Below are 16,469 nucleotides of genomic sequence, written 5' to 3' on the forward strand. Positions count from 1 at the left end.
GCAGGATGAATCCCTGCCCCTGTTTCTTTTGGCAAGGGAAAGGACCTGGGGGCTTCATTCGCTTTTCCAGTCCACCTTTCTTCTGGCGTCCAGACCTACAGTTCTCGCAACGGAGGTCGGGCGCAGGCCTCCACCAACCCAGCAGAGCCTTGGCTCCCCCACCTTCCCAGAGCCTGAGCGCGGGCCACAGCCCTGCCTGCCCGGGCGCGGGGCGGGGCCCGGGCGCGGGGCGGGGCCCGGGCGCGGGGCGGGGCCCGGGCGCGGGGCGGGGCCCGGGCGCGGGGCGGGGCCCGGGCGCGGGGCGGGGCCCGGGCGCGGGGCGGGGCCCGGGCGCGGGGCGGGGCCCGGGCGCGGGGCGGGGCCCGGGCGCGGGGCGGGGCCCGGGCGCGGGGCGGGGCCCGGGCGCGGGGCGGGCGGTGGTGAGCAGGCGGAGGAGAAAGAACATGGCGGGCGCGGCAGGGCCTGGGACCGGCCCCGGGGCGGCGAGTGGAGATGGAGACGACTCGCTGTACCCGATCGCGGTTTTAATCGACGAACTCCGCAATGAGGACGTGCAGGTACTGGAGTCGCGCCGGAGAGAGCAGGCGGGCTCGGTGGGCGCGTGGTAGGGAAGGGGGAAGGCCGGCAGTGAGGTGGGAGACGCCCGGGATTGAAAGAAAGAGCTGGACTCGAGCAGAAACTTGAGGGAAAGGGAAAGACCCCTGAGGGGCTCGACCCTACCCTCCCGGGGACCTCTCCAGAACCCCTCCTTCGACCCCGCCGGCGTCGGCCCGGTGTCCCACCCGGGCGGTTGTGGGAGAACCGGCTTCCCGCCCGGGCGCCCCTTCCGGGCGGTGCGGTGAGGGCGCCGCGCGCAGCGCCGCGCCGGGGTCTTGTTGAGGTTGAGGAGCGAGCGGGAGCAGGGGGGCGCTGGGCGGCGAGGCTGCGGGGGTGCCGAGGGCTGAGCGCCTTCCTCTGGGCTTGGAAACTGGCCGGGCTTGTTGGGTAGAACGAGGGTGGGATGCTAATTACCCCGGAGGAGCCGGTGTGTCAGCCCGATGAGCCCTTCCCGGAAAAGGCAGGAGTTGCCGGCGACCGCCCGCCTGCTTCCCCACTGCCCGAGCGCCCTGCAGAACTCCCTTCCAGGGGCTGTGTTCTCGCTCATTCATCTTTCCAGTGGGCCCTGCAGAGTGTTTCGCCTAAGAAATGCCCCTTTGGCTAATGCATGTTACACTGCTCCTGAGTTTCCTGGTGGAATAAGTCTAAATGGAAGGTTTTCCTCCTTCTTACCAGTATGCCAACATCTCAGCAGTTTGCAACTTTAGTCTTTGGTCTAAATCACAACTGTTTCTTTAGTTTGTTCTTCTTTCCACTTTTATTTGTAAAGCTCCGTCTCAACAGTATTAAGAAGTTATCAACAATTGCTCTCGCACTTGGAGTAGAAAGGACACGAACTGAACTGCTGCCATTCCTTACAGGTATGTAAACCTCTGTTTAAAGAAAGGCACAGGCATTACCGTTTTCCAGTTGCTTTTGAAGCTTGTTGTTTTAGAATTTGTTACCCACAGTGTTAAGTACTAAATTGAGCCTGATGCTTCTGTGCAAAAGAAACAGGATGGAGCATATTGTGATGTGGCCACACATGTTCAAACATTAACTGTTTACCTCATAGGACAGTCATTGATACGGGATTATGAGTTTCTAATTCATTCTGAAAAACAGATCCAGGAAGACTCTTAAGGGAGAAAAAATTGAAAACACTGTTAGGATAGTGACAGGACCATCTAGTTACATATTGAGTGTATTCTTAGTTTTGTTTGTGTCCAGCTCTGGGCTAGCTGTCCTTATCGATGACTACTGGGTTGTTGTTATTTCCAGATACAATTTATGATGAAGATGAGGTACTGTTAGCTCTTGCTGAGCAGCTGGGAAATTTCACCGGTCTGGTGGGAGGTCCTGACTTTGCCCACTGTTTGCTGGTGAGTATATTCTGCCTACCTTCCTTTTAGAACTTTTGCCGTATAAATGGTTCATTGTTTGGTGATAGGCAAACTGCAGCAATTTTTATGCAGACCTTTTTATGGATAGTCTCAGTGTTAGCTGTGAAGAGAACAAATAATGTAGGCACGTTGGATTCAATTAATCCATTCTTATTTTTTCTGACGATGCATATAAGAACTTCTTTTCTTGTCTGCCTCTGTCGACTTATTGGTTAGTTAGAGGTTGGGAGAAGAATTGATTGTTTTTGTTTATGGTTTTTTTTCCCCCCTGAAATTAGAAATCTTAATCTCATCGAGCAATGTCATGATTTTGGAAACATTTATATACACATACAGTGGAACCTTGATTTTCAAACTTAATTCATTCCAGAAAGCTATTTGAAAACCGAAGCATTTTTTCCTATTAGAAATAATGTAAATTGAATTGATTCGTTACAGATCCCCACATGTTTCTGTTTTAACCTTTCTTATATACAGCGTATGTCTAATGTACTGTTTAATCTATAAACACTTTAAAAACAAAAAGGACATGAAATGCAAATGAAAATTTAACAAAAAGGAAATAAAATGTACAGTAACAAAGGAAAATTTAATAATAATAAGCAGCAACAAAAGCAGAAAATATTCACAGCACAATTTCCTGAGGTGTTAACAAGGGTAAACTGACTTATACTCACACATTCTCTCCTTTATTTGTTGCCCAAGAGACTCCTGACTAATCATATAAGTATCAACATGAAAGAGTTGGAGGGTTGAGAAGCGAGTTGTTCAAAATGGGAGACGTAGGAAAACCTAGGTTTGACTGTATTAGCTTTCTGTGTTTGATTGTAAGCATAACTTTTAATTCTGACTTGTTTTGTGAATTTGATGAGTTCAGTTCAATTTAGTTGCCAATTAAAAGCCTACTGTATCAGGCACTGAAGTTGCAGTTTTGTTATTAAAGAGACCAGTGTGAATGGAATGAGGTCTCTGTCCTTGTGTGTCAACAAATAATTTCTGTACAGTGCTTGATGGGAAAATAGAAGCCCATACAAGGTACCAGGTAACAGAGAAGAAAGGAATTAATCTAGAGTGATGAGGGAAAACCTTTTGGGAAATGATGTCTGAACTAGGTTTTGAAGGATGACTAGGAATTTGACAGTTGGACAAGACAGGGATGTATGATTAAAGGCTTAAATACTGTCTATATGACACTGACTCATCATTTCTATACATCCAACTTTTCGATGAAATTCCAGGTGTAAATGTAAAAAGATGTATGTATGTGTATATATGTTTGTCTCCTCTATACCTGCTTATGATTTTTCTACTTGGATATCAAGCAATATTTGAAACTTAACATGCTAAAACAGAACTCAGTTTTCTCCCCCAAGTTTGCCTTTTATGTAATTGTCCCATTTCAGTAAATGGCATCACCTTCTACCCAGTTATACAAGCAAAACTTAGAAGACATTCTTGACTCTTCTTTCCCTCATTTTCCAAATGTAATCCATTAGTAACTCTTGTAGATTCTATATATATTTAAAATCCATCTGCTTTTTGCCATCCCTACTCTACTCCCTTCTCTAGTATTTTCAGACTACATGATCTTTCCTCTTGATTACTGCAGTAACTTCGTAACTAGTTGCCTTCCATTCTTGCTTCTCATCCACTCTTAAGTTCACTCTTCACTTCACAGATGGATCACTCCCTGTCATGGCTCTTAGAAGATCGTATTTCTGCTATAGCTTGTACCTTAGCTTATAAAACCTTGCCTTATAAGGTTTAATGCTGTTGCTCTAGGTAGTCCCTCTAATTAAATGTTCTTTTGAGCTTCCTGTGACTGGATCCCTGTCATTCAAATATCAACTTCAATGTGTCTACTCAAAGAGTCCTTCCCTGAAATTGCCTCCCAGTCATCTCTTATTACATCATCCTGTTCTGTCTTTTTGCAGAGTACTTATCACCATCTAATTACTTTCTTGATTAGTTGTTGTCTTCCTCCATTAGAATATAAACTACACTAGAGCAAGGAACCTGTCTTCCTGTTTCTTCTTTATCCTCAATGTTGGAATATAACACTAATTCTTTATTGAAAGAGCTTGGATACACGTTGTGTTGCTGAAGGATGAAGTGTTGGTCTAGCGTAGGCAGGACTGGTGGTCAGGGGACAGTAGGTAAAGGGCACAGAGAAATAGGCAGAGTTCAAATCAAGAGACAACTCATATGCAGTTGTCAGGAACTTGGCCTTATTTTTAGTAGTGATAGAGACTATACAATGATACTACATGAGAGAAGGTGAGAAGACATGGACATATCATGAAAGACCTTCACAAGTAAGAGAGCAATATCTTTGAAAGGGTTTCTGAAGTACCTCTTACGAAAGCTGAGTACTTTCTACCTTTGTGTATCAAATAATTTTCTAAATGGATTGTTAAGTAGACGTGCTTCTTTCCTTTGATTTATTATAATTGTTTAACTCTTTTGGTCAGTTCTAAGTGTGCGTTATGTAGAAATGACTAAATTCAGCTCATGGCATATGCTGAATGTACCTGACAAACCCAGAAAGGACGAGGTTCAAAGAACCAGCTGCTTTTGCTTCTCACTGGGCGGTGTCACTTAGGGATCTTAAACCAGACCAACCCCTTTGGTCTTTTCTGTTTCAAAGCTGCAAGCAAGGATTACCACCGTCTCTTTACTTAATTGTTTTGTTAGAAATTCCTGCTGTATGTCTGGCTCATGGAAATATCTGGATGTACTCTGAGAAAGTCATTTTGTACTCAGCCTTTTATAGGTTGGATAAGTTGTGTGGACCTAGTCGACATGGGTTGCTTACATCTCCAGGAATGGTAGAATAAAAATACTCCAAAGGCAGTGGACTCAGTGGCCTGATGAAATGTCATCATGTTATTGTGGTGCCCAATGCTGGTCATGTTTTTACACTACTTTTGAGTAAATATGCATGATCCTGTCTGAATTTGGCTACATATCTTTTAATCCTAGTGAGTCAGCTCACAATAATATTAATATTGTGTCGAGTCTCTTCCACTGTGTCATTTGTAGATACCATCTGGGTATTGCCATCTGGACATGGGATTTTGGCTGTCCTACACAAGTCGTGTCTTCAGGTTGGACACACCATATGTTATCACTGTGTGAACTGAAAGTAACCATTTGGTGTGATATAGCTAACATTCTGGTTACATGTAACAGCTCCCTTCAGTCACTTTTGATAATCTGCATCTAACCTTATTCAGTAAGTTTTCTTCTTTGGTTTTTTTTTTTTTTTTTGATCTATTCAGCCTCCTTTGGAAAGTCTGGCGACCGTGGAAGAGACTGTGGTTCGAGACAAGGCTGTGGAGTCCTTGAGGCAGATCTCCCAGGAGCATACTCCTGTTGCTCTGGAAGCTCACTTTGTACCCCTGGTGAAACGCCTAGCGAGTGGGGATTGGTTCACTTCTCGCACATCTGCATGTGGTTTGTTCAGCGTTTGCTATCCCAGGGCTTCAAATGCCGTCAAAGCAGAAATTAGACAGTAAGATATGGTGTTTTTTTTTAGTTATTTGGGGTTATTGGGAACTCATAGCTGACAATTTCCACAGTACCCTGTTTCCAGTGAGTGGATGATAGCAGGTTAATAGAATTGACAGCATCAATTTTTATTTTCCACTTGATTATACTAGTGTTCTATCTTTGTTTCTTCCATGAGTAGAAGCTAAAACACAGTGTATATGAGAAAACCTCTAAAATGTCTTGCCGTGTGTGTGTGTGTGTGTGTGTGTGTGTGTGTGTATTGTGGTGGTGGTGGTATGGGGGGGTGTTTAATCAATGGTCTTTGACAGGAAGTACTTTCATTATCTTATTTGTTCTAGGCACTTCCGTTCCTTGTGCTCAGATGACACACCAATGGTACGACGTGCTGCTGCTGCCAAATTGGGCGAATTTGCAAAAGTTTTAGAATTAGACAGTGTGAAAAGTGAAATTGTTCCATTGTTTACTAGTCTAGCTTCAGATGAACAGGTAAGTTAACTCTTAGTATTTACTATCTTTATTGTTGAATTTATTACAGACGTTCCTCATTTTTCCCCCACTGACCCCCTCCTGCCCATTCCCACCACCTCTCCTGCCTTTCCCCACACTGTTGTCTATGGCCATTGGTTATGCATGTATGCATATAAGTTCTTTGGTTTATTTCTTCCCACCCCCTAACCCCACTTCCCTTTGAGGTTTGTCAGTCTAACAACCGATTTGTACTTCTTAATCCCTTCACCTTTTTCACCCATTACTCCAACCCCCCTCCCATCTGGCACCCAACAAAATTTCTCTGTATCTATGGTAATGTTTCTGTTCTTGTTCATTTTGGATGTAGATTCAATTGTCGACAAATATGTATTCATTGCCATTTTACTGTTCATATTTTTTATCTTTTTCTTCAAGAAGACCCTTCAATATTTCATATAATAATGGTTTGGTGGTGATGAACTTCTTTAGCTTTTCCTTTTCTGGGAAACATATGGCCATTGATTCTAAATGACAGCTTTGCAGGTAGAGTAATCTTGGTTGTAGGTTCTTGCTTTTCATCACTCTGAATATTTCTTGCCACTCCCTTCTGGCCTGCAAAGTTTCTTTTGAGAAATCAGCTGGCAGTCTTATGGAAACTCCCTTGTAGGTAACTAACTGCTTTTCTCTTGCTGCTTTTAAGATTCTCTCTTTGTCTTGAACCTTTTGCATTTTGATGATGATGTGTTTTGGTGTGGGCCTCTGGGGGTTCATCTTGTTTGGGACTCTCTCTGCTTCCTGGACTTGAATGTCTGTTTCCTTCACCAAGTTAGGGAAGTTTTCTGCCATTATTGTTTCAAATAGGTTTTCGATTCCTTGTTCTCTGTCTCCTACTTCTGGCACCCCCAAGATGTGAATGTTGGCACACTTAAAGTTGTCCCAGAGGCTCCTTACACTATCCTCATTTTTTGGATTCTTTTTTCTTTTTGCTGTTCTGTTTGGGTGTTTTTTGCTTCCTTATATTGCAAATCGATGGTTTGCTTCTTGGCTTTCCCTACTCTACTATTGAATCTGTATAAATTATTCTTTATTTCAGTTTAGTGCCTCCTTCATTTCTGACAGGTCTTTTTTTTTTTTTTTTTTTTTTTTATCCTCACCCGAGGACATTTTTCCATTTTTTGTACAGACAGAGTGGGAGGGAGAGAGAGGAAGAGAGAGAGAGGGAAACATCGATGTGAAAGGGACACATCGAGTGGCTGCCACCCGCACGACCAACCAGGGCCGGGGACAAACTGCAACCAAGGTACATGCCCTTAGCGGGAACCGAACCCGGGTCTCTCCAGACCGCAGGCCGACGCTCCAACCGCTGAGCCAAACTGGCCAGGGCCTGACAGGTCTTTTTTAATGCTCTTGAGGCCCTCACTAAGTTTGCTGAAGTTCTCACTAAGTCCATGGAGCATCCTTATAAGCAGTGTTTTGAACTCAGCATTTGTTATGTTTCTTATCTCCATTTTGCTTAGTTCTTTTCCTGGAGTTTTGTTCTGTTGTTTCAGTTGAGACCTGTTTCTTTGTCTCCTCATTTTGGCTGCCTCCCTGTGTTTGTTTCTATGTATTACTTAATGAGAGGTATGGGGCTAGCTGAGTCCAGATGCTGCTTATTTGAAAGGATTTAGGAAAACCTGAAGCAGGATCCAAGACAGGCCAATCCTATGGTAAAGCAACTGGCAACAGATTGGGTGGAGCAGGGCATCAAGGAATCACCAGGGCGGGCAAATTGTGAGCCAGGTTGCTGGAGTCCCAGATGTGGCGGCTGTCTGCCACCCCAGGGAAGGGCTCACCAAAGGAACTAAGGCCTCTGACAGCTGTCCGGGAGAAAGCTGTCTCCCCAGCCCTCTCTCCAGTGCCAAACTCAGTTCTTCCCCATATGTCTCTGGTGCCTTTCAAGCTGCCTCCCCCACGCTGGAACCTGGAGGGTGCGAGTTCGAGTAAGTCTGTGCGCGGGCTCTTTAAGAGGAGCTGCCTGGGGCTCCAGCAGCCTCAGTTCCTGCTGGTTTTTCCAGCCAGAAGTGATGGGGATTCTCTTCCTGGCACTGGAACTCTGAGCTGGGCGCCTGGTGTGGGACAGGGACCCCCTCAGTCCTCAGGGAGGACCTTCCCAGCCAAGGTTCCCTCCTGATTTTTATCTTCCACATGTGGGTGTGGGACCAGCCTGTCCGCCTCCACCCCTCCTACCAGTCTTGATGTGGCTGCTGTTTTAATTCCGTAGTTGTAAGACTTTCATTCAGCTCCATGTCAGGTGGTTTTGAATGATGGTTGTTCTGTAGATTAGTTTTAGCTTTGATGTCATTGTGGGAGGACGTGATACCGCGTTTACCTATGCTGCCATCTTGACCAGAAGTTTTCCTCTAACATTTTAATAATTTCTTTGGGGAGTTTGATTCTCATATTAGGATTTTTTTGCAAAATTAATACTTAATTCTAGCCTCGATAAAGTTTAATATGACCCATTTCAATATTTTTATATTTCTTTCTTAATCAGATCATGATTTTCTCTTACATTGGCAGTTGTTATAAAAGGGGGAAGTCAGCCCTGACTGGTTTGGCTCAGTGTTTAAAGTGTCAGCCCGCAAACAGAAAGGTCACAGGTTCAGTTCTGGGTCAAGGGCACATACCCGGGTTGCAGGTTTGTTCTTGGCCCTATATGGGGTGTGTGTAGGAGGCAACCAATCATCAATGTTTCTCTCTGTCCCCCTCTTCTTTTCTTTTTATATATATATTTTTTATCCTCACCCGAGGACATTTTCTTGATATTTTGTTCAGATAGAGTGGGAGGGAGAGAGAGAGAGAGAAACATCGATGTGAAAGGGACACATTGAGTGGTCGCCACCCACACAACCCAACCAGGGCCGGGGACAAATTGCAACCGAGGTACGTGCCCTGAGCGGGAACCGAACCCAGGTCTCTCCAGACTGTAGGCCAACACTCTAACCGCTGAGCCAAACCGGCCAGGGCTCCCCCTCTTCTTTTCTTTCTCCGTCCCTCCCTCCTGGTCTCTAAGAATCAGTGGAAAAAATATTCTCTGGTGAGGATTAACCAAAAAAATAAAGTGGGGGGGTGGGGGAGTAAGAGGAAATAAGATCCATAATTAGAAAGATCAAAGCTGCTTTAAGGGGTAACATGCCCTTGTGCATTGAATGCTGGATTGTCATATGGGAGGCTAATATTTCCTGGAATTTTGGACTTCCAGATAAATAAACATAGAATGTGTTAGGAAAGCTTTTTGACGCTTTGTATCCTCTGTGTGAGTGTATAGGATAATCTCTTATAATAGCGATTTTAAATCTAAGGATCTAGATCTCTAGTGTAGAAATAATAATAATAATAATAACAAGCACCTAAATGAAGTATTTAATCTTTCTTATCATGTATAAAGTGGTTTACGTAAATAAAGTAATTCCGTTCTAACAATAGCCCCATGAGGTGTTGAACCCATTTTACATTTTAGGAAACGCACAGAAAGTTGAAGTAACTTGCTCAAGGTTGCGTAGTTAGTAGCAGTGGAGTTGGGATTGGAATCTAGGCAGTTTGGCTCCAGAGTTCACAGCTTCACAGTGAGGTGTCCTGCCTCTTTGTGTGGTGCTTCAGAGGATCAGACGCCAGAGTTCTGGACTAGAGCGAGAGTCCTTTTGGGTTTTTAATTTGCCTCGGGTCTGCTCTAGACTCACTTCATATGTACAGGACTAAGAGCACCAGGCACATGCTGACAAGTCTCATTTTTAGATTCTAAATCTAAAGATGATAAATATTACTTCCAAAATAATTCTTGCCCTGGCCAGTTTGGCTCAGCGGTTAGAGCATCGGCCTGCAGTCCAGAGAGACCCGGGTTTGGTTCCCGCTAAGGGCGTGTACCTTGGTTGCAGTTTGTCCCCTGCCCTGGTCGGTTGTGCGGGTGGCAGCCACTTGATGTGTTCCTTTCACATCGATGTTCCTCTCTCTCTCTGTTCCTCTCTCTCCCTCCCACTCTACCTGAACAAAAAATGGAAAAATGTCCTCGGGTGAGGATAAAAAATAAATAAATAAATAAATAAAAAATAATAATTCTTAAAAGTTATTAAAGTTGCATAGAAAGCGGCACAAAATCTACAGCGTGATGAACTATTATAAGGTAATGTCTTGTAGCTATCGTCTGTGAAACACAACAGAACTTTGACATCCACTACCCCAGAAGCCCTCCATGACCTCCCTTCTAAACTCAGCACCCCCATCACTCCCCACTCACCACTTCTGTCCCTAAAACTAACACTTTATCTTGACTTTTATGGTAACTACCTCTTTTTCTTTGCACTTCTATTACTCAGACATAGTTTAAAACATTTGTCCAACAGAACTATAATGTAAAGTACCAGTTAATTTTAAGTTTTCTAGCAGTCACATTTTAAAAGGTGAAAATAATTGTAATGATATATTTAACCCAAGATACCCCAAATGATTATCATCATCACTAGCCACTTCTCAGATGGTTACCACATTGGACAGCACAGATTTAGAGTCCTCATTTGGGATTTTGTTGATTACATTTTCTATAGTATAATTTAATATTTTCTTTGTCCTCTGTATTTCCTGCAAAATAGTGGTTGAATCTAGAGTGGAGGTTTGCAAACTTTTTTGTAAAGGACAAGATAGTGATTACGAGGTAGTGTTTTAGTCTTTGTGGCTGGCAGTCTGTGTTGTAACTACTCAGCTCTGCTGTTTTAGCATGGAAACATCATAATATGTAAACTAATGGTCATGGCAGTGTTCCAGTAAAACTTTATTTACAAAACCTAGCTGTGTCCTGGATTTGGCCAGTGCTTGTCCCACCTTTGATCTAGAGACTCAATGAGATTTAGGTTTGATATATTTGGGGTGATAAATCACTTCATAGTGGGGTGTACTTTTCATCAAGAGGCATGTAACGTCTAGTGGTATTAGCAGCAATTAATGCTAAAAAATATTAAGTGCTTAGTTGTAAAAATATGTATATTCCTTCTACCCACTGATAGAATTGCTGGTTCTATCCAAAAGAGTGGAAACAGGTCATGGCTTATTTATTCATTGAAAGAAAAAATATTTATGAAGTACCTACTACATATCAGATACTGTTCTTGTGTTGGGGTTCGGTGTTAAACAAGGCATACAAGGATTATGCTGTCATGGAGTTTACATTTTGATGAAGGAAAACAGGTGATAAACATAAATAAGCGAAATGTCAGGGATAAATACTATGATGAAAATAGAGTAAGGTGATATAATTGGGGGTGATTATAGGACATTTCTCTAGACTGGCTAGTCAGAGAAGGACTGTGAAGAGGTGACGTAAACTGAGACAAGAAAGAAAAATGTCAGCTATGACCTTTCTTAGAGTGTCAGCTCTAGGAACAGAATTCCAGGAAGAGAGGACATAGTCGGTTAGTGGTCCTAGATTTGGAACGTAGTGGGTGAGAAGATAAGCAAGGGCCTTTAAGCCAGGGTAGAGTTTGGGTTTTCTTTTCTAGGTGCAATGAGAATACACCTAGATTTTAAACAGGGGTATGACTTGATGTAATTTACATTAAAAATGTTTTTCTGGCTTTATTGATTTTAGAGAGGAAAGGAGAGGGGGAGAGAGAGAAACATTGATGAAAGAGAACATTGATTGGCTGCCTCCTGCATGCCCCACACTGGGAATTTGGCCCACAACCTGGGCATATGCCTTGACTGGGAATTGAACTGGCAACCACTTGGTACATGGGTCAGTGCTCAACCACTGAGCCACACCAGTCGGGCTGTGATTTACATTTTTAAAAGATCATTCTGGCTTCTTGTGGAAACTAAATTGTAAGGTTGGGGATAAGAGTGGAAACAGGAAGACCAATTAGGAGGCTTCTCTATAATCCAATCATGACAGTTGGTGAACTAGGGAGGTATAGTGAAGATGGAGAGAATCTGTAGATAGGTTTGGAATAGTACAACCATGACTGGGTTGGGTGAGGGGAAGAGGCATTAAGAAGATCTTGATTTTTGGCTTGAGCAATTGGGTAGGCGGTGGTGTCATTGCTGAGATGGAGAAAATTCTGGGAGGAGCAGGTATAGGGGAGAAAATCAGGAGTTCTTGAAGAAGTAATTGATTAATTTAACATATTTATTGGTATATTTTTTTCATAGATGATAGTAGTCCCTTAGCATCATTTTGGGAATCAAAAAATATCTACAGCTACTACCAAGAACCTAGTACAGTCTTTTTTAGCTGTTCATTTGGATAGAGGAGTGTCTTGGGCATCTAGTAAGTTATTGTTTTGCTATTCACTTATCGAATAAGTTTCTATCTTTATGGCTTTGATATTACCACTCCAGGCAAAGGGGGCAGTTGTTTCAAGACAGAGAGTCATGAAGCTGCATGTAGTGTGGTTGGTTGGTTTCTGTTGTTTTTTTAATGACACCCACAGCACCACCCTACACCATACATTCTGTGGCTGTCGAAATATTGTCTAACAGAAAGAAATTGTGTTCCTTTAGGATTCAGTGCGCCTCCTAGCTGTGGAAGCTTGTGTCAGTATTGCCCAGTTACTGTCTCAGGATGACCTTGAGGTTTTGGTGATGCCTACACTTCGACAAGCTGCGGAAGATAAGTCTTGGCGAGTTCGCTATATGGTAGCTGACAAATTTTCAGAGGTAAAATTATTGCACTTACATTTTTTTAAGTATTAAAGAAAAAAACCAAGAAACCCACAAGTTTGCTGCTCTACCAAAAGTTTCTGAATTAATTCTTACGATTCAGAAGTGTCCGTGGCAAAAATGTATACCTGAAAGTTGTGCTATTTTGTTTTGTTCATGTTAATTATTTTGTTAGTAGGCATTAAAACTTGTACATATTCTTTTATAGCTCCAGAAAGCTGTGGGTCCTAAAATCACCCAAAATGACCTCATCCCTGCCTTTCAGAACCTACTTAAAGACTGTGAAGCTGAAGTCCGAGCCGCTGCTGCCCACAAAGTAAAAGGTTGAGGAGTTCAATTTATGTTGCAGCATGGGTTATTTTGGTGCATATTTTTCGTCAGTGAATTTTGTATATATTTTTTCTAGAATATGTTTTCAAATAGATAGAGGTGATTTTCTTTATAGAAATATTACATTATCAAAAAAAGCTACTCCCATTATATTTAAAGCCAAACAGTCATTTTACCTTGTTTCTTTCTTGTTTTTTTAAAATGCCTTTTAGGTTGGATTAGTGTGACACACAGTAGCATCTAGAGTGACGAAAAAGTGCATTTAGAATAAGAGCCACTTTTCCTTCTTGGAGATTGTTTGCTTAAACATATGATTTGATTTTACTTGAAACTGTTGATGAAACTGGTTAAATTTCTTCATTTGGCTCCTTGTAAATGGGTCTATGTAAGCAAATTTTTTTCTATTTATCTCTTTCAGAACTGTGTGAGAACTTGCCCATTGAAGGTAGAGAGACCATAATTATGAATCAAGTTCTGCCCTATATAAAGGTAAATCTAACTTTAGTTTACTCTGCCCTGTATGAAGGCAAACCTTGCCTCTTTTTTTGTTTGTTTTACCTTAAAGCTTTTTTGAGTTTAAAGGTGGACAAGGGATGAATGGGATTGGTGTGTTAACGTGTGACATTATTTTTTATTACCCATTAGTGTGCTGTAATTGTAAAATCCTCTTTGGTGCATATGTTTGTGTTATCTGACAGATGATCTGAGGAAACATTATTAACTAATCAATATTGAAACATTATTAACTAATCAATAGTGCTGTCTTTTTTAATTACTTGGGAAGTAGTATGAAAGTTTCTGTTGTCTTGCAAAAAAGGAAGGCTTTTAATTTTGATTTGGTTTTAGGAATTAGTATCTGATACAAATCAACATGTCAAATCGGCTCTAGCATCTGTAATTATGGGATTGTCTACCATTTTGGGCAAAGAGAATACCATTGAACATCTTCTGCCTCTTTTTTTAGCTCAGTTAAAGGATGAGGTGAGTCTGGCTATAAATTCTGTTGCTTGATAGTCAGTGATGTGGTTTGGTTTTGGTTTGGGGTTTCACTAACATAGAACTCAAAACAGGGATGATGGAATTTTAAAAAGTAACTTATTTTAAACCAGAGACAGTCCTTGTGTTTGAGTATGGTTTGCAAGTTCCCCTGAAAATGGATACCAGGAGCCATTAAAATAGACTAAAAAATTCTTGTCTGATTCCTGCTGAGAGGCACTGGTTTCTTCTCTTCAAGCTTAATGTATCTTTGTTTTAACAGTTTCTTTTATTTAAATTTAAATTTAAATATAATATCAACATTATATTGATAGCTAACATTTATTGAGTAAAACTATATGCCAGGCATGATCATACATTTTTTGTCATGTATTATTACATGTAACCCTCACAGCAATCTGATGAGGTAGGTCTTCTTATCCCCATTTTACAGATGAGGATGAGGCACAGAGAGATAAAATAACTCACCCAAGGTCTTTTGGCAGATCTGGGAATTGAATGCATGTAATGATTCCAAAGCCTATGCTCTTTGCCATCCTATTGAGAGTTTTGGTTAAGAACATTTACATTTATATGCTTTGAATTATTTGGGTGCTCAGTATTAAGTATTTCTTCCAAGACTATACTTTTTTACCTGAGTCACTACTTGACAATAAGAAAATATTGGGCAGAAAACCTGGTGTTTATATGTGTTCTTTTGGGGCTTGTGTACTTGGCAGTGTCCTGAAGTTCGTTTGAATATCATCTCCAATTTGGATTGTGTAAATGAAGTGATTGGAATCCGTCAGCTCTCTCAGTCTCTTCTTCCTGCCATAGTGGAGCTGGCTGAAGATGCCAAGTGGAGGGTCCGGCTGGCCATCATTGAGTATATGCCACTGCTGGCCGGCCAGCTGGTGAGTATGTGCTCCATGGAGTGAAGGGTAGCATCAGATGGTGGAGATCTACCATGGCAAGTAGGAGGTCCCAGTAATTTGTATGATTATGTTCATTTAGATGCATCTAAGAAGTATTGTAGGTCCTAGCTGCCTGTCATTAGTGCATTAACTTTTAACAAAAAGGAGTTATAGAACCACATTTCACCCTCACCACCGTCTAAAAGCAAAGCCATAGAGGAATATAATGTCTTTCAGTATGTAGCACAGGTTGTGTATTATTTAATATCTCTGTGACTTAAGGAATGTTTAACAGGAAAAGGGAGTATGGTTTAAAGATAAGTCAGCTTTGATTTTTGCTCAGAACAGCTTCCCTGTTTGCCTATATACTGAACAAAATGTCCCTGGTTACTACTTTTTCTGCACAGAGAGTTGAGGATTCAGACTAGAAAAGGAGTATTGAAGTCTTTAATGTTAGTATTTTGGCCAGAGTCCACATTATCAAATTATCTGTTACTCTGAGTTTCATGATTATTTTTACTCTAACCGTTGTCATGTTAATAAAAATTTCAATGCTGGGTTTTATGACTACATCCTTTCCCTTTTTCTGTAGCGGCCTTAGACAGTTCTAAGTTTGATATACCCTTACCCTGTTGGTAGCACTTAATTACACTTACAGTGTGTTGTGACTGTTTAAAACTAGTTGGGGAGATAGACAAGGAATCCTTTGATTACGTTCAGTGTTTTATTTCCAGTGCCTACTATAGTGCCTGGCATTAATCAGGCACTTATCATTTGTTGAGTGTTGAGTAAATGAATAACCCTAATATTTTTTGAGAAAGCTTGTAATATCCTGTCACTGTACAGCTAACATTCCTGCAGCTTGTTTCCCCTCTTGCCCCACCTTCCATTCCTTTCAGACCATAGCATATGAGGGTTCCTTTTTACTTTCTTGAACCATTGCTAATTTGGTATATTTAGTTTATGAAATGCATCTTGTGTTTGTCACATCATATGTTTTATAAAATTGAAGTGTCCCACTCTTCAAAATGGATGTCAGAATATCAGTATATAGCTAAAAGGGTCAGGTGAAGTCATCTTGTCACCTTTTTTCCCTCTGTCACTCCCAAGTGATGAGGTTTATCTTCTGTTCTTCATTGGTGACTGTCATGGGTCACCTGTCCAGAAGGGAAGGCAGTAGTGGCTAACTGGTTGGCTAAAGGCTGAAACAACTGTCCAGAAGGGAGGGTGAATTTTAGTACTATTTTTAAAACCTCTGTTCCTTTTAGATCTGGGAGGTCAGCAAAGATTGGTAGCTCTAGGGAGGAGTATGGAAACCAATAGATGGTGACTTTGGCTGACTCATAAACCTGTCAGGCAGGGGTGACATGCATCGGTCATGAACATTTTGTAATACAACTTTAACTTCTTATTAGTATATATCTTATCTTTATTATTTGTGAAGATTTTATATCAGGTAATTTACAAAATTCTTTCAGGGTTATATGTATGGCCTAGCTTATGGACCATGCCGAATAAATGTAAAGTTAAACCACAAAAATCAGGAAATTAAGATTCAAGAGCCCTAGCTGAGTTTGTTGGAGCATCATCTGGATGCACC

General features: G+C 41.7%; 1 protein-coding gene across 4 annotated transcripts in view; it reads left to right on the top strand.

Moving 5' to 3' along the window:
- Nucleotides 1–402: 402 nt before the first annotated feature.
- Nucleotides 403–16,469, top strand: part of PPP2R1B (protein phosphatase 2 scaffold subunit Abeta) — a 28,790-nt gene continuing 12,723 nt past the window's right edge. The window contains exons 1-10 of one of the 4 annotated variants that reach the window (XM_036257616.1): nt 403–557; nt 1,367–1,457; nt 1,858–1,958; nt 5,261–5,493; nt 5,831–5,978; nt 12,492–12,647; nt 12,859–12,973; nt 13,399–13,469; nt 13,827–13,961; nt 14,696–14,869. In XM_036257616.1, coding sequence (XP_036113509.1) covers nt 444–557; nt 1,367–1,457; nt 1,858–1,958; nt 5,261–5,493; nt 5,831–5,978; nt 12,492–12,647; nt 12,859–12,973; nt 13,399–13,469; nt 13,827–13,961; nt 14,696–14,869 — 1,338 coding nt within the window. In that variant the 5' untranslated portion in view covers nt 403–443. The remainder of the gene's footprint in view (nt 558–1,366; nt 1,458–1,857; nt 1,959–5,260; nt 5,494–5,830; nt 5,979–12,491; nt 12,648–12,858; nt 12,974–13,398; nt 13,470–13,826; nt 13,962–14,695; nt 14,870–16,469) is intronic. The other 3 variants (XM_036257617.1, XM_036257618.1, XM_036257619.1) reach the window with 3 other exon arrangements.

Source organism: Molossus molossus, unplaced genomic scaffold (genome assembly GCF_014108415.1).
Source record: "Molossus molossus isolate mMolMol1 unplaced genomic scaffold, mMolMol1.p scaffold_m16_p_13, whole genome shotgun sequence".
In the NCBI taxonomy this organism is placed as follows: Eukaryota; Metazoa; Chordata; class Mammalia; order Chiroptera; family Molossidae; genus Molossus; species Molossus molossus.